At 41.5% G+C, this 18,345-nt stretch overlaps 1 protein-coding gene across 2 annotated transcripts in view; it reads right to left on the bottom strand.

Moving 5' to 3' along the window:
• Positions 1–219: 219 nt before the first annotated feature.
• ttc16 (tetratricopeptide repeat domain 16) overlaps positions 220–18,345 on the bottom strand; it is a 44,614-nt gene continuing 26,488 nt past the window's right edge. For both annotated transcript variants that reach the window (XM_011479667.3, XM_078952461.1), the window contains exons 11-19: positions 12,172–12,532; positions 9,734–9,837; positions 7,392–7,518; positions 7,081–7,294; positions 6,537–6,692; positions 4,302–4,472; positions 2,858–3,034; positions 2,232–2,376; positions 220–1,175 (exon numbers count right to left, since the gene is read on the bottom strand). In XM_011479667.3, the coding sequence (XP_011477969.1) occupies positions 1,048–1,175; positions 2,232–2,376; positions 2,858–3,034; positions 4,302–4,472; positions 6,537–6,692; positions 7,081–7,294; positions 7,392–7,518; positions 9,734–9,837; positions 12,172–12,532 (1,583 nt within the window). In that variant the 3' untranslated portion in view covers positions 220–1,047. The remainder of the gene's footprint in view (positions 1,176–2,231; positions 2,377–2,857; positions 3,035–4,301; positions 4,473–6,536; positions 6,693–7,080; positions 7,295–7,391; positions 7,519–9,733; positions 9,838–12,171; positions 12,533–18,345) is intronic.

The following is an 18,345-nucleotide window of genomic DNA, read 5'->3' as shown; positions in this document are numbered from 1 at the left end:
TTAAATCAAAGTAATGTAACATTGACTATATCTGTGGTTAATGATGGCAAACAAATTTAAAAAGCATAGCAAGCTGAGTGTAAAACCTAAGGCCTGTAGTAATGAGGAAGAGTAGCAAAGTATTGTGTCATCAGCATAAAAACTTGTGTTTTCAAATCAAGTTGTACGTGTATGAACCTGTGAGATAACTTTACAGTAATTTAATAAAAACACAACCCGTAACTGTTTTTGGTTTATTTATCAACAGTAACCAATCTTCATTTTTGAGTTTTGTACAAAGAGGTATCAGTTATATAAACACAGTAAAGGACAAGTTTAAAGTGAGACATACATGTACACGTCTGACTACACTTCAGCCGTACTTCAAGTGTCAGGATTCTCTCCTTCTGTGCTAAGATCTCTGTCTGTGTCAACAGAGCTAGCATTAATTGACCCAATGAGCAGCCACAGCTGGCACCAGGACCGTCAGGATAAATGAAAATGTGCTATGACAAACAAACATGCTCACTTCCTGCAGGCGGGGGCGCCATGGAAGAGCCAGCAGCACAATAGAAATACTTGCTTATTTTATCTGGCCAGACACTAAATATAAAGCACCATATTTAAATAACCCTATTAAATATTCTACTCATGCAGTATACTCAGCTGAGAAATAACTTAACAGATCTTCTAAACAATCAGGAGCTGTGAAACCGTCTGTAGCGGCTCCTGCTTGTTGTTAAAAGAACCATCTTCTGACCCAACTAATACTTATAACTGATAATCAATAACTGCGGATACAACATGGATTACAGTTGAGATATGAAAATAAAAGGGCAGACCAACAGAATGTCAGGCATCAACAAAAATACATGAGGTTCTGTTTGGAGCAGGGGTAGATAACGAATCAGCATGAGCCAACCTCGAAAAGTTCTTGTCATAAACAGGTGGACGCCCACATTTGTCTTCTTCCCATTGTTCACAGTGATGATTGCTTCAGGGAAAGCACTTGTATGTTTCCCCAGCTGGAGTACGACCGGAAGGGGGTAGCCGTGGTACCATTCTGGACTATGAGGCTGGAGCCCGGACGGCACGGCAGGAGTGGCAGCAGGCTTTGCTGTAGTACCAGTGACTGCACAGATTCACCTTCAGGGCCAGCAGACAGTTGGTGGAGGGCCGATCCTGACAGCTTTCATCTGGAGCATTAGAAACATTGGTCAGAGAAAAAGCTGCCACAGGTTTTTCTTAAAATTGGCAGGATTTCATAAACTAAACCAATAACTGTTACATTTTAGAGAAGGTATGACGTGGTGAAGCATTTTAGATGCAAATTAATAATTTGAACTTTTGGTTTAACAAATGACTTTTACTTTACATTTCCAAGTAACTAAATACACTAACTGGTGCAGCTCGGACACATCCTCAGTGATGAACCCAAGGTCTTGGGGTGTTTCGGGTCTTAGATCATCATACACCCTCACCTTGGGGACCCAGCCGGGGGTGATCAGTCCCCAGGTTGTGTCCGAGCAGCGCTACACCACAAATCTGCCCTTTTGATCCACAGCCACCTAGAGGCTCTTTCTGCTGCCTCACTGATGGTTTTGGTGGCTTTTCTCTCCTGCAACCCTCGAATACCCAGGAGATTGAGTACTTGGTGCAGGGTTTGCCCCGGGAAACCCCTGCAGCCCACTTCAAATGGCTCGCAACGTGCCCTCCAGCCACTCATCTTACAGGCCTTCACCAGTTCCAAGTTTCTGGCCCTCTTCCGCTCGCTAGCCTTGCACATCCGATCTTCCCAGGGTACTGTAAGTTCCAGCAGCACCACTTGCTTTGTGGCGTCTGATATTAAAACCAGGTCTGGCCTGAGATAAGTCTCTGCAATGTACTCTGGAAACTTAAGCTTTCTCCCCAGGTCCACCTGTAATCTCCAGTCATGAGCTGATGCTAGCAGCCCAGTTGAGGTCTTACGCTCTGCTTACATTTCCCAAAAGTAATTGTAAAGCTGTCCGGAGTGGCTTACTGGTTTCCAGCAATAGGATACATGTTTGACAGGTGTCTTGCCTAACTGTAAATAATTTGTACTAAGCCACACCAGCTACAGCTACAGCAAAAAAAAAAAAAAAAACAATAAATCAACCTAATACAGATCAGATCAACCTTTTTAAAACTATTTTATTGATTTTCATCTCCCAAAGAATGTTCTGCTTTGGATATTCACTCAGATGGTGTCTGGATGTCTGCCGTGGAATTACCTGGAGGCTCGGTGGGGCAGGGCTGCAGGGTGCAGGTCTGTTTGGCCACAGGTTTGGTGAGGGGGTCACAGCCTCGGACCAGCTCCCAACCCTGGTAGCATTTGACGTCCCTCATCCTGACACCCACACCACACGTCTTTGTGCACTGAGGACATACATGGCCACAAACTAAGCTAATGCACTGCAGGATGTCACTTTTGTCCAAACCAAAAAAATCTGAATTGGTACAAACTTTGTACAAGCAGGAAAAGTAAAGGTTTTGTAGCTTTCAATAAAGCCATGGTCCTTAACCCTTGTGCTATCCTAGGCACTTTACCATTGGGAGTTGGGTCATCTAGACCCACTAGACAGTGCTCTGAACCTTTTTTCTTCAATGATTTGTGATCTTCACTGGTGTCCATGGATTACATAAAATCTTTCCATCTTTATCCACCTTTGTCATGGTAGGGAGAACATGTCAATGTAAGGATGGGGTCATCTAAGCTAGCACAAGGGTTACAGAAGGTCTGGTTCCCTTTGTTGCTGCTCAGATTCACTTGCAACGATTCCCACTGTAGGTCATCACTGGGAAACAACTTGGAATATTTCTGTGCGTCTGTTTGGACTCCTGTGTTCTCTGGTCTTACCTCGGACCAGGGGGTGGTGTACCATTTGAAGCAAGGCCTCTCAAAGCAGGTGTTTTCCTCTTCAGGCTTGTCTTTGTGTCCGCATGCTTCTTCGTCAAATATTTTGAACTTTCCTCCGGTGATGCCAACACAAAGCACCACTCTTCGCTTCACCCCACGTCCACATGTTGTGTTACACTGCAAATGAGTTTGAAAACACAAGACAAGGATGAAGGCAATGACAAGACAAAAAGTCATCCACCGTTCTTTTTTTTTTTTTAGAACTTATATTTTATTCAAACATTTTGCAACAGAGCATTACGAACACTTGTCTCCATGGTTTCCACGATACTCAACCTGAATACAGTGGGTACATTTGAACAAGGATACACACAGGAAGTTGAATTACTATAAGACTCTTCACCTTAAACAGAAATATAAAATCTAAACATGACAGCATTTGACTAGCTAGAGGTATTATCAAGCTGATGACAGTATAATTATTTTGCTGGGCCCCATCTTACATTAAAGTTTAGCATTTGATGTCTTAATAGGAAACTTATTCTTTTAAAAGTCATCCACAGTCTTAAAGACCCACTCCAATGAAAATTGTGTTATTAACATGTATTGTAGCAATTTTCTTATTATGATTCATAAAGAAAATTAGGATTAAAAACGTGTTTTTGAGCATTTCTTTATTCAAATCGGTGGAAATCAGGATCAGAGAAAAATGTAGTTGGATAACGCCTATAGTGATATAAAACTACATTCAGCAGGCCACAAGCTCCCTGCTCTATTCCATTCTGATGAATCTATTTGAAGACAAATAGATTCATACCAATCTTCGTTTTATTTAATCCGGTATAATCATAATCATAATCAAAAGACTGTTGGGAATTCTTTGAAAATAGATCAAAAGATGATCGGAGTGGGACTTTAATACATGATACACCAGCTTTGAAATACAAATGAGTGAAGGTTGACAACCACTGAAGGAATATGCTGGAAGATGAACAACGCCAGCTTCAAAGGCAAAATCCTATCCACGTGTACTTGGAGCCCCGTCACTAATGCAGCAGTCTTAAGTAGAAATGCCAAGACCTTCCTCTCCACAGAAACGTTTTTCCAGCTAGGGGACCAGGTCCCCCCAGTACATCTTTAGTTTTCGCTGCATGGGACCTCCTCTTATAGAGACATGTCTTGAACATATGCCCAGTAAGGCCTCCAAGCAGAATCTAATGAAGATGCAGAGCCACCTGAACTGGTTCCTGGGCACTAAAGGGCAGTAATTCTATTCCATGCTTTTCCTGGGTGACCAAGCTACTCACCTTATCTCTAAGGGAGCAAAGACGGAAATGAAGACTAAGTTTAACTATTTGATAAACTTAATTCTCTGTTTCATCAATCACATCTTGCTGTATGATGCTCTTCTTTCCATTATTTTCATAATCTGTTCATTTCTCACCCGATCCCAGTCTTGGCTCAGCCAGTGAGGAGCACAGTCTCTCTCTCCACAGGGGTGGATAGCCAGCGGCTTGTTCTCCCGGGAACACTGGCTCTCAGGAACCACCCGACCTTCTGGGGCCTTGCAGAAGACGTGGCGCACCGTCTTCCCCTGACCGCATGAGCCGGAGCACTGGAACGAGCAAAGGTGAAAGGTCATTTCAGGGAGAACATCAATCTCAAAAAGATCTGAGCATTTTCGATAAATTACTTCAATTTTGTTGAACCGTTTACCCACTAAAAAAATTTTTAATGTCAGCAGAACTGAGAAGACAATTTATTATGAAGTAGTCACAAAAAAAGACACATGACGTGATCAGAGAACTTTGGCCTGAAGACTCCCAGATAAAAGAGACGTGTCTTTATTTAAAAAAAAACTTGTAGAATTCTAGAGTTTTTACGTTTTTTCTGCATTCGATTCTCTCTTAATGTGTGTAATAATCTGAGATAATATTTTTAAAATCATGGATTCAAACGCATTACCTTTGCACTTTAACTACATTTGTCCCACCACACTCCCCCCACAGCCTGATACTAATCAGTTGTTCATCCATCTTTGCCTTTTGGGTGTTTTAAATAAAAAGGGGTGTGTCCAGATAAATCAACATCATTAAAACGTTTGTGGTCAACAGCTGCAGAATCACAGGACTTTGAATATGAAGCTCTAAGACTGTATGTCACAAACAGGCAGGCAGACGGCTGGATCCAAGTGCAGCAGGTTTACCGACAGAAGGATTTATTGACAGACGGATTGGCAGGAGTCAAGCACAACTGTGAAGCTAAGGGAGGGTGCGGCATGTAAAGGTCAAACATGAGCATGCGAGCATCAGAGATCAGATGTCGGATATCACAGTACAGGTGTGGGTGGAGGTAGGAGGCAGGCAGTCAGAGTCAGAGAGGGATCGAGGTCAGGCAAACAGAAGATCAGGCCCAGAAAGAAATGCAAGCTGGCAGGAACAAACAATGCTTCACACTGAGCGCTGCTTAAGACTCAGGTGGGTGAATGTCAATGAGAGTCAGGGGAGCGGCATCCAGGAACTGTACGCTGGGGCAGCTGGGAGATGAAGTGCGTTAGTAATCTGGACAGGACTCTTGCTGGTGGTGACCAGAGGGGGAGACAGAGCTCTGACTCCTAACTCTGTTCATGCAAACCCCCAACTTTAACAGTTTAATAATGTGTTAACTGGATTCTTATTTCTGGATTCTGATTCTGATTCTGGATTCTCTGCAAATCTAGTCTTTAAAACAACTTAAAACTCATTTGAGTCATCTGAATCTTGTTTATTTTGTAAAGAAAGCCTGCTTTAATGTGATTTTTTGTGTTTTGTTGGTTATTTTGCACATTTAAATTTTCTGTGCTGTCATGGTTTTACTTTAGTTTTTTAGTTTTTTTACTGTCTGTGTACCAAACATGGATTCTGTTTAAAATGAGAATGACACTTTTTACTTGGCTTTTAATCTCCTCAGATTTTAGAGTTGAACCTCCACTTTTAATCTGTACTTATTTCATTCATAACTTTATCGACTAAATACAGAAAAATATAACAATATAATTCAGACTTCAATTATAATAAAAGCATTTATTATACTTTTTATCTTTTTTTGTAAAGATGAAACTCAAGAAAAAAACCAGTACGGTAAAAGTATGGGTGCCTTTGAAGTGCAAATCACATAAAAATGCAAAAAACACACAAAGGATCACAGCAATTAAAATAAGTAATAAAAAAACAACATTAGATTTTAGAAATTGAAACAAATTTCCGGAAACCTAAAAAAACATAATTCCAAAAAAAGCAATAAAATAAGCAAGAAGCCTTTTAGAAAACAAAAGAAACTTCCATAAATCTTCTGACCACAACCACTGCAAAAGTTCAGTGATTGATCAATGAAATCCTTAACTTCTGCTTCCCTCTTCTTCAAAACTCAAACATTGCCATCCAATCCCATAGCACCTCCCTCTTCTGTTTTCTTGTTTTGTGTCATTTTTAAGCATTTCATTTTGATTCTGTAAATTACTTTTGTTTTCTGACATTTTTTTTGTTTTCGTTGTTTTTTTACGTTTAAGTTTCTTTTTTCTCACGATCCTTAACATGATTTTGCACTTGACAGGTCCACTATACAAAAGCCACAGAAGATGCCGTCATAATTCCTCTGGATTCAGCCCAAACATTTTTATTTCCAGTTTAGAAAGACTCACAGGCCCCCACTCAGACACAGTCCACTGGCGCTCACAGGGCGGGCCCGTGCAGTTCTTGGTGTTTGCTGGTTTGCTCATCGGGTCACATGGTCTGGTCTCATCAGAGCAGCGCACGTCACGGGTCACCTGGGCCCTGCGGCCACAGTTTGCAGGGCACTGGATGGAGAAGACACTTATTATTATTACCAACAAGGGTAACAAAATTGAAATACTCAAATATATGAAGTCAAAATTCACAAAATCAGCCATTTAAGTCGTTTAAGATTGATTCACAGAACACAACTGAATCAGTGATCTGAATCTAAGATCATCATCTGTGACAATTTGTTCAATTGAAGGTTGTCTCCTTTTACAACACACATACATCCATCATCCATCCATCTATCCGATTTATGAACCCTCTGAATCCCTGCTGCATGTCCTAGCTATTGTTTAGCCGTCTGTCCTTCTCAGCACCCTTTTTTCATTCACCCATTACACAAAAACCTCTAAATCCTCACAACATCCTGGTACACCTATCAGTCCAGGGCAGGGTGTGACTTACCTCTGTCCACTCTGCCACCTCCCACTGTGGACCACAGGTGGGGCTTTTGCAGGCTCGCCGCTCCACGGGTCTCTCCAGGTCAGCCATGGTACAGAGGTCGCTGTAGACGGAGCTGTCCAGACCCGGCGAGAGCATCTTCCAGCAACGGACCTGACGAAACTGGAAACCCTCCCCGCAGGTCCTGGAGCACTCGCTCCAGCTGCTTGCCTCCCATCTGAAACATTCCCACCTGATCAGACTCTATGTCCACAAAAGCACACTTCATGACAGCCAGGAGCAGCAGCCACAACATTCTTTTAAATGAGGGGTACCTGGGCTGACATTCCCTCCCGATACAGAAGTCATGGACCGGTTCTGGCCGGGTCAGAGCGTCACAGTACATGTCATGGACCTCAATGCCATCATACCGTACACAAGTGACGAAGGACCTTGACACTCCTGAATCAGAAACAAGAGGAGAGGTCTTTGATTCAGGAAGTTGTGCATGAGACGAGTACCCAAAGTTCTAGTTTTTCTGTGTTGTTTTTGTAAAAACAGAACAAGCATCATTTATTTGATCACATTTGCTGTGGACTTCCAACTGTGAGGAAAACCTGCTGATATGTTTGTCCTCATATGCAGAGAAAACATCAAAGCAGGATCTGAGATTCCAAATCACTTTTGATTTTTTATATAGCTTGATTTTTTTATGTTTAACCACAGGTTTGATCAGCTAATTCCTCCACTTTCTGCCCCGTTTATAATTCATAAAGGTTTTTTGTTTCAACTATCACAACTGCATTCCTCTAAAGCTACAGTCATACCGCGCGTTTAATCGACCCCTTCCAGTGAAAAGACAATGTAAGTGTGTGTAAATACGTGCGTTTGGGGCTTTTGCATTCAAAACTCACACGCATTTTGGAGATCATTGAATGGTCATTGAAAGTTAAACCAAGTAAAACTTTGACCAGTCAGGGATTCAGATTTCGTATGGATTTGTAGGGATTGACAGAAGTGCCAACCGTTAGTGACTAGTGTTTGTCCCCAGCCGGAGCTGCATAACTCAAGTCTCTTGTATATCACAATAGAGCTGTGAAAGAAAAAGCATGGAGCAAGATTTGCCATATTTGCACCTCTTCAAATTTCACACCAAGTCTCTTCCAAATCTAGGTGGCGCACATGGGCTAGTAAACGGTAGAAAAAGTAGAAGAAGACCCTATACCGTTTGTCTAGTGTGAGCACCATGGGCTATCCTCCCATTCAGCAGGTGTGTACGTCGGTTTAACGTATCTCATTTGTCTTCATCCATCAAAATATCTTTTATCCCTTTTTAGTTCAGTTCTGCCTGCTGATGTGTCACTCCATGCTTTGGTTGCTCCTTCATTTATGGTTATATTCCAATGTGTTTCAGCTTTTTAATTTCTGTTAGTCCTCCCCACTATCAATATTTTGCTCCTCATGGTTCCTTAAACCAGTGTTTTTCAACCAGTGTGCCGCGGCACACTAGTGTGCCGTGGGAGATGGTCAAGTGTGCCGTGAGAAATTGCCCTCATTAACTGATCTAAAAGCAATTACCATCTCCAGGAAATCAGCTCTTTGTTCATCCAAACAGGCCCTGATAAAACACTGAGAAGTTAAGAATATGAAATATCATAAAATTATTTTTTCTTTGTGTTTATATGATTCTATTAAAGACATTTTGATAAGAATAACGGGATACCGCGATTTAGCTGCAGCAATAACTGTGTAAGGAAAAGTCCCGCCCCTATAACTGTCTCCACCAATCATTCTTGAAGGTTTAATCACATGTCATCAGTCTGACCAATCAGAAGTGGTTAAAGTATTCACTTCCTTGTTTCAATTTAGCGCAAAAAAGTCTCTCTGTTCTAACAAAAATACCAGCTAAAGCTCGTCTTTAGCGGTGTAGCTTTCCACAGACTCTGGTATCAGACTGGAACAAGTGAACAAAACCATGAAGCTCAAAGACGCTGGTCTTTCTGCGGTCGTCGGATTACGGGCACTACATCTCCCATGATGCAGTAAAGTGACTGTCTTAGCGCACAATGAGTCTCTCCTCTTAACGTCTTAAAACAACGAACACACATCAAACAGTTTTTGAATCTTTTGACTTAATTTTTAATACATCTTTTAGAAAAAACAGCTGCAGCTTCCAGCGATTTCTGCAACAATTATCACAAAAATGCATATGAGACTGCAGAGCGGCTGTAGATCAATACAGACTGAGCTTTTTCTTTTTTTTTATTTATCTACTTTTTTGGATGCTGGTGTGCCGCGGGATTTTTGTCAAGGTTAAAGTGTGCCGTGGCTCAAAAAAGGTTGAAAAACACTGCCTTAAACTGCCAACCTTTACAATACAAGGACAACCTGTTTTAATGATTTTAATAAAGAGATTTGCTTAAACAACTCTGTAAAAAAAAAGGAATCAGCAAAATAATTTAAAAAAAAGACCAAACAAATCTGATTAGTTTTCAGGCAATTCTATAGCTTTAGAACTGAAACACTTCCTGATACTTTGGAATAAAGAAACCAAATTAGGGACTTCCAGCACTGCTTGTCATCTTCACTGGATGACATCTTTGTGTAACAGTAACCACAGGTGTGGTTGAGGAGTGAAGAAGCTCATAATCCGACTGAACATGAAGCATCTCCGTACCTACAGAGCAGGTCATGCTGCATGGCTCCTGAGACGACAGCTTCCAGCGATACATGTCAGCCGGGCTGAGCTTCAGGTTCTTCTGGTAGAGTCGCTGGTTCCCCCTGTTACACAATCAGACATCAGAAACAATGTGTTGGAATAGACTTGTTTTGGCTAAATGAGTCTGTAGTGATCATCTGCATCACCTTCCAGGCAGTGGACTGATCTTAAGGAGATCCTCATTACAAAATGCTCCTCATGAAGCGGATTCAGTGCAAAACCCAGCAGGTGGAGTTTGGTTTTCACCATTTTACATGTTAGTTTGACAGACACAGATCCTCACTTACACTTCAGAGACACCCCTGCACTCATCCTCCCTTGCAGGTCACTGCAGTCTTGTTCTTGGAATATAAAGCAGGTACAGGTGCTGTGGGTTTTTGGATTCTCCAGGTCAGTAGTGGGTTGTAGTAGAAAGTGCAGCTGCATCGTAAGGGGAGGGTCGGAGTGTCATGGGGCTTTCTGAACCTCGTGGGGCTAACTTAAGGGACATTGTAAAAATGGAACGTTCCATTGTTGTTTGTGTGGTAAGGGTATTGTCAAGTATTTGCAAGGATGATGTAAGTTTACCCACTTATGACATACGGGTGATGCTGTCGTACGGCTCCCTTTCTGTAGCATCCTAGTTGTTAGCAAGGGGTGAGTACTGGCTTACTGCGTGCAAATACCAAACGCACTGTGCAGGTGTTACATAGGATGCTGACACAACCTTTGCTCTAATTGTGTCATTTCCTAATTTCCAACAGTCAGGTTACTTGCAAAGGGACACCTGAGGAACTCGTACCTTTTAAGTGAACTGCACTGCAGTGTTTGGGGGGTGGAAAAAATTAAAAATCATGTGGCGTGCCTTTGTCTCACCCACTTCACCCTTACTTACCCTTAAGCATTGTAGGCTACAAATGATTAACTACCTGTCATCTGCAGCATGCCCATAGAGAAAAATGTTCATTAACATTTTTGCCACTGGCTCGTCTATTATCTATAAACTTCCCGTGAGCTACCCCACATCCAATACCCCATATTCCTGCATACCCCATATCCAGCTGTGACAAGTACATAAAGTTGAAAACTTAAATATCTGGGAGGGGTTCTGAATATAGTCAGCCACAACTTGCCCAAGATCTCCCACTGAAAAATAATGAGAGAGGCCTGTAATTTTCATCATAAGCATATTTCAATTATGAGAGACAAAATGAAAAAATAAATCCAGAAAATCACATTGTCTGATTTTTAAAGAAATTATTTGTATATAATAATGGAAAATAAGTATTTTGTCAATAAGAAAAGTTCAACTTAATACTGTTATATACCCTTCTTTGGCAATGACAGCAGTCAAACATTTTCTGTGAATCATCACAAGGTTTTCACAAACTGTTGCTAGTATTTATCCCATACCATGCAGATCAGTGGTCTTGTATGTCTTCCACTTCCTAATATTTGCTCCCACAGTTGATTCCTTCTCACCAAGCTGCTTACCCATTGCAGATTCTGTCTTCCCAGCCTGGTGCATTTCGATAATTTGGTTTCTGGTGTCCTTAGACAGCTCTTTGGTTTTGGCCATAGTGGAGTTTGGAATGGGACTGTTTGAGGCTGTGGACAGGTGTCTTTTATATAGATAATGAGTTCAAACAGGAGCCATTAATACAGTAACGAGTGAAGGACAGAGGATCCTCGTTCAGAAGAAGTTACAGGTCTGTGAGAACCAGAAATCTAGCTTGTTTGTAGATGACCAATTACTTATTTTCCACCATAATTTGGAAAGAATTCTTTAAAAATCAGACAAGTGTAGCTATAATGAAAATGATAGGCCCTTTTTTTAAGTGGGAGAACTTGCACAATAGGTAGCTGACTGTATACTTTTTTCCCCCACTGTATGTAACTCACCTTTCATCCAAGACGGATCTGATCTAGAACAGGATACAAGACTAGGAGGTCTTTCCACTCTTTTCCCATGAGTTATTTAGCAGCGCCTATTCTTTAGCACTAGAATCACTGTTTGCATCGTCAACACTTAAATAAAATAAATAAATACATTTTACTTTATTGTTACCACAATGGGGAAAAATTGTTCTCTGCCTTTGATCCACCCCCTGGGGGAGCGGCGAGCTGCAGACTAGCTGCGCTCGGGAGACGACAGCTGGCTGAGGAGAGCGGGGATGGAGCCGCCAACCCTTCGGTTGTTGGACGACCTGCTCTACCGCCTGAGCTAAACTGCCGCAAACTTCTACTCAAATGTTTCTTGTTTAATGTCAGATGTTTGTCTGCTGCCTTGAACATGGTCTCTCTGACAAAAGCTTCCCTCTGCTCTGTTCAGGAATGATTCCCAGATGACTTCAGCCGAGCAGCAGAAGGAAGAAAAGCTTATGGATACTGGAGGAAGCTGGGATTTCTTTAATTACCTGGTTCTGTTGACACGACTGGATGTCCGTCCACCCTGGATGGTTCTGTTTTGGTTGATGTCACTGCTGTCATTGCGTTTTTGGCCCAGAGTGAATTCCAGCGTCTCATTCATGTCAAACGACCCACCTCGCTGCAGGATGCCCGGGCCCGCGTCCACTGGTCCCACCTCAGAGGAGAACAAGCCCTCTTCCTGTGTCAGCAGCTGATTGGTGGAGATGTTGATAAGCAGTTCTTCTGGATCAATGCGGCCATCTAGCAGATCCCTCCATATGAGGTTTGTGGAGTCTGGTTCTGATCCTGGTTCCATTCGACCACCTTCAAGCGAAGGATTACCCGTGCTGCTTGTATTACTGCTGTTCCCTTAAAACAAATAGCAGGTGTAAGTACCGATCCACAAACAGACCAACTTAGTCAGATCAGACATGCTTAGTCTGTGGAGGACCGAGAAGAACTGCTGTCCCAGAAATTCAAATCAGATTGTTTACATTTATAAGATGCAACACAAATGAGCTTAATTGATAACAACCATTAGATTGCAATTAATTGCAGATCATTATATAAGGATTAAAATGAGTTACAGTTTTGTGGCAGCTTAAAACACAGTAATAAATACACAAACATAACATGCATAATTGTGTTTTTTAGGATAAAACCTTTTATGGTGATAAAATTGTCTAAATGTTCTGGATTCTTCTAATACAGCCAAATTGTCTGAAATATTACATCCAAGGATTTTTGTTTCTTTGTATTGTGTAACAAAAAATATTAAACACATTTAAACAGACCCAACTGATCATTTTTAATAAGATTTACCTAATTAGGATTTTAATCTTCCACTAAAGATTTTGTTGCAGCTATTTATCTCAAATTACGTTTGTTTGTTTTTTTCTGCGGCTTTTACCGAACAAGAGCTAAATTACTGGAGACGTTGTAATAGTAGAGGTTCAGTGATGCAAGAGTTTGCTGTCAGAGTCCAGAATGAAACTGAGAAAAAGTATGTTTCACACACTGGTGGACAATTAACAGTTATTGAAATTTTCTGCAAGATTAATTTGAAAAACTAACTTTTATGTGGAGTGGAGTTTACCGTATTAATTATCCATTTAAATAAATAAAAGTAATAAGACAAAAAAAAGGTATTTTTGCTGTAGTACTCTGAGCAGAACCAGATTGAGAGTAAGAGCCGCCGTCTGATGTAACCAAAGATTAGACAAACCTAATACTTTGTATCTCAGAAAATAGAGTATAGAGTATAATATAGAGTTTTGGTAATTCATGGTTTCACAACCTCATCAGAACTCCAAGCACACACTAAGCGCTCCAAGCCACTTTTCTTTGTGAAAGAGTCAGCTGATTGCGTAATCACTTCACTACTGTGAAGTGCTGCATATCAGTGCAAAGCCGCCTTCCTCTGCCTCAGAATCCACTAGAATTGTGTTAATTGTGTCTACGGTTGAAGACGAACGGTAGTCAAAAGGATCTCAACGCTGGAGCAAAAACGCCGGTGTTAAGGGGATGCGGAACACAGCAAACAGAACATCCAAAATTCCACACGCAAAACCAAAAAAAGACAAACTGATAGTCAGGGAAAGGTGTGGGATGAACAGGGTCAACAGCGATAACTGCAGCCTTGGGAAGCATGGGAAGTGACATCCACTTTGGAATTTGGGGATGCATCAGAAGTGGACTGGGGCAGGAGTCAGTGCATGAAGAGCCTTTCAAACACATATTGTGGTGTTACTGTGCTTAGGGAAATTGACTGACCTGAACCTAATAGAAAGTCTATGGGCAGTTATCAAGATAAGAAACACCAGACTCGAAAATAAAAATGACCTGAAAGCAGCTGTCGAAGCATTTTATTACACCTACACACTTTCACAGTCTGTAACCAGTGATGCAGGAACTGATGCAAATGGAGCCCGACCAAATGCTGAGTGCAAGAAAAAACAGTGTTTTCCAAAGCTTAACGTTTGTGCTGAAAACATCACCTTTTGATGCGACATTGTAACTTTCTGAGACAATAAGTTTCAGGTTTTCATCATCTATGGATTCTATTGATCAAAATGATAAGAAATAAAGGCTTATGAAGCTACAGTTAATGTGCAATAACTCTACACTATATACTTCACTTTTTGAAATGACTAACAAAACATTAATAAATAACAAGTAACAATACCAATAAAAATAAATAAAGACATTGTATTAAAATGTTCATGACATTCATCTTATTTTTAGATGGACTTGTATTTACCACACGTACAAAAGAGTGAACACTAACTGTGTTTATGTTACTGTTGTTTGGTCAAATGTGATTTCATGGCAGCAGAAGTCACAGACACAAGAATATCAGACTCAAACCCCTTTTGCTCACATCACTGCATGAATGAACGATAGGAGGAAAGAAAATGGGAGTCAGAGTCACAGCACCATCACGGTTCAGTCAGTTTGAGCAGGCGCCCCTGTAAAAGGCGTTACGTCAGTCTGAAAGCGTGTCTGCTGAGTGTTTCAGCTCCGAGCCGTGGCCTAATGGCCTCGGCAGCCAGCTGGGCTAGCTGAGAGTTGGCAGGAAGGCCATTACTGCACACAGCCACTTTTAGAAGATAAAAACACCACCAAACTGAATTTTTTATTTGCCGATGATCTTCTTTATTTGTCTGCACCATGAATTATTCAAAGCTCCAGAAGGCCTTTACAGAAACGGAGGATTCAGTTAAATCTAGATGGTGTTGACCTACAAAGATTATCTGTTCTATGTTTCTTTGCTCTTTTTTGTGAAGGGGAACACAGCTTTGATATAAAATGAAGTCAAACAGCAAGTTTATAACATATGACCTCTAAAGGGATTAAGCGTGTTTGGAAAATGGGTTGATGGATGGAAATGCATGGCCAATAAAAGCATATTAGAACAGATTTTATTAGAAAAACCTAGGACTTCAATTATTCCCCTGTTGTCAAAGTAAAATATGTCCAACACAAGAGGCCTTCAGCTCTCATCTGTTTGCCCAGCTGATGGACAGGACAAGTTTAAGGGAAAAAAAAAGAAAAAAGAAAGACTTAGGACTCTAGTGGGCCTCTCTGGAAATGTTTTTAAGTGGTTTTGTACTTATCTTACAGATCAACCCTTTTATGTATGTAGAGATACATGCTCTTAAAAAATCCATGAAGTAAGTTGTGGGGTTCTCCAAGGGTCGATTTTGGGTCCAATACTTTTTAACTTGTATTTGTTGCCTCTTGGGGACAGGGCGTTGACTTTTACAGCTATGCTGATGATACACAGCTTTACAGAAACTGCTCTTATCAAGGTAACCAACGACATCCGCCTGAACACTGATGATGGCAAAGTCACTGTCTAAATCCTGCTAGACCTGAGTGCTGCCTTTGATACTGTTGATCATGGGATCCTTTTGCACAGACTCCAAGACTGGGTTGGCATCTCTGGATCTGCCCTAAGTTGGCTCAAGTCTTATTTGGAAGACAGGAAATATTTTGTTGAAATTGGGAGTTGTGTCTCAGACTACATGGCCTTGACTTGTGGTGTGCCCCAGGGATCGATCCTGGGACCCCTTCTGTTCAACCTCTACATGCTGCCACTAGGGCAGTTAATACGCAGTAATAACATATCTTATCACAACTATGCAGATAATACTCAGATCTATGTGTCACTGACAACAGGTGAATATGGGCCGGTGGATTCACTCAGCCACTGCCTCCAACAGATCAGTGCGTGGATGCAGAACAACTTTCTCCAGCTAAACTCAGACAAGACCGAAGTTATTGTTTTTGGCCCACAGAAACAAAGAGAAAGTGTCAGCAGCTACCTTCATTCTCTGTCTCTTAAACCCTCAAATCAAGTCAGAAATCTAGGGGTAATCATGGACTCTGACCTGAACTTTAACAGCCATATCAATTCAGTAACATCAGCGGCATTTTACCATCTGAAAAACATTGCCAAAATCAAAAACATAATGTCAAAGCCAGACCTGGAGATACTTATTTATGCATTTGTCTCCAGTAGGTTAGACTACTGTAACGGCCTGCTCAGCTTCAGTACATCCAGAACGCTGCTGCTCGAGTCCTGACCAGAACCAGGAAGTATGATCACATTAGTCCTGTGCTCAGGTCTCTGCACTGGCTCCCTGTACCTCAAAGAATAGACTTCAAAGCAGCTCTGCTTGTGTACAAGTCTCTCCATGGCCGAGCACCAAAGTACATCTCTGACATGTTAGTGCCATATGAACCATCTCGTACTCTGAGGACCTCAGGGGCCGGCCTCCTGTTGATTCCCAGAGTCAGAACTAAACAAGGGGAATCAGCGTTTCAATATTCTGCAGCTAAAATCTGGAACAGCCTCCCTGAAGTCGTAAGACAGGCCTCTTCTGTGTTCATGTTCAAATCTAGACTTAAAACATTTCTGTTTAGCCGTGTATATAACTGAAAGGTCCTATCTGCACTTTTCTTTCCTTTCCTTCCTTTTTTTTAAAATCAATTTTCAATTTTTTTTTTTCTTTTCTTTTAAAGTAAATTTTACGTTGATCATTTCTATGATGTATTGTGATTTTAATGCATTTTTCTGTTTTGTGAAGCACCTTGAATTACTTTGTGTACGAATTGTGCTATACAAATAAACTTGCCTTGCCTTGCCTTGCCTTGCCTTACATCGCTGTGTCTCCTGATGACCTTGAACCTATAAACCCTCTTTTAAGTCTAACAGCTCAACCAGGACAAAACTGAAGTTTTAATCATCGGTTCTAAAGACAAGCAAGAAATGATTTAAACCACATCTTCAGAATTTTAAACTTTCTCACTGTGTGAGAAACGTGGGCGTAGGTTTTGAGTCTGAGCTAAATGTTTTCCCACACATTAAAAGTGCAATTAAGAGTCCGCCCATTCCTCTCTCGTGCCAGCACAGAGGTGCTGATGCATGCTTTTATTTTTAGTCCTTGAGATTATTGTAATGCCTTGCTCTCTGGTTTACCCAAAAACATTCTTTCAAATTTACAACTTCTACAGAACTCGGCTGGCACGATGAAGACCAGGGGCTGGGAACACATTGCACCTATTTTAAAATCGCTGCAATGGCTTCCTGTGTGTTTCCGAATTGATATTAAGATTCTTTTAATGGTTTATAAATGTTTTAATGGTCTTGGGCCTTCTTATTTAAATGATATTATTTTAAAGTATGAGCCCTCGCGGACCCTGAGGTTGTCTAGGGGTGTACTTTTAGTTGTCCCTAAGGTGAGGACCAAAACTTCTGGTGAGGCTTAATTCTGCCATTACAGTCCTCACTTCTGAAAAAGCCTGCCGGAGATCCTCAGGGCCGCAGAGTCTGTAGAGGTTTTTCAGAAGAGGCTCAAGACCCACCTTTTCAATTTTACTTTTGGTTGATCTTTTTTACTTATTCTCTTAGTTTCAATACATATGATTTTAATGTATTTACTTTTATCTTTTGCATTTAGTCTTGTTCTCAAATTTAATAGGTTATGTCTTTAATTTTAATATCTTATCCTGATTTAAGCCCCATTGTTCTTGTGGGGATCTTTTCTGCCAGGCTTGGTCGGTGGTCGTTGCCGCGGTTGTTGCCCTTGCTGGGACGGTTTGAGTTTAACATTGCAGCCTCACGGCTGTGAAGTGGACGCCGTTGCTGTCCTGGTCTTGGTGAGCACTGTGGCGATGTTCCTACGGCCGAGCTGGCTCCTGGTATGAATGGATTCCCAAATACTGTTTCCTCACTGCAGAGCCAAGCCTTAAATTTCTTTTAGAAGTTACTTTTGTTAGTATTCATTGTGTGTGGCTTCCTGGTGTTAACGGAGGGGAGTAGGAAGGGTGATGGGTGGGTTGAGGTTTTATTGTAATATTGTAGCGACCTGGGGGTTGGCCCTGCCTTCAGCCCCAAAGGCTCATGGGAAGTGGGGAGCTTTAGGGTGAAACTTTGAGTCAGAGGGTTGTGAACTTAAGTGACCCTCCATGCTGTTTGGCTGTTTGTGGGTTGGAATAAATGGGCTCTTGGCTCAAAAAGAGATATCGCCTCTCTTTCTGATTATTCCTGCCTGAGACTGACCAGGGTGGTGCGGTGTATGGGGCACGGTCAGCTCTCCAAAGAAACCTCTTCATGAGCACTTGGCTTTTGCTACCCCGCTGAAGTGACAGTCCGGCTGGATCGTTACAATATTGTT

Source organism: Oryzias latipes, chromosome 9 (assembly GCF_053564925.1).
Source record: "Oryzias latipes strain Hd-rR chromosome 9, Olatipes_Hd-rR_3.1".
Taxonomy (NCBI): domain Eukaryota; kingdom Metazoa; phylum Chordata; class Actinopteri; order Beloniformes; family Adrianichthyidae; genus Oryzias; species Oryzias latipes.
The sequence above is the reverse complement of the archived record's forward strand: the minus strand, read 5'-3'. Positions and strand labels throughout refer to the sequence as shown.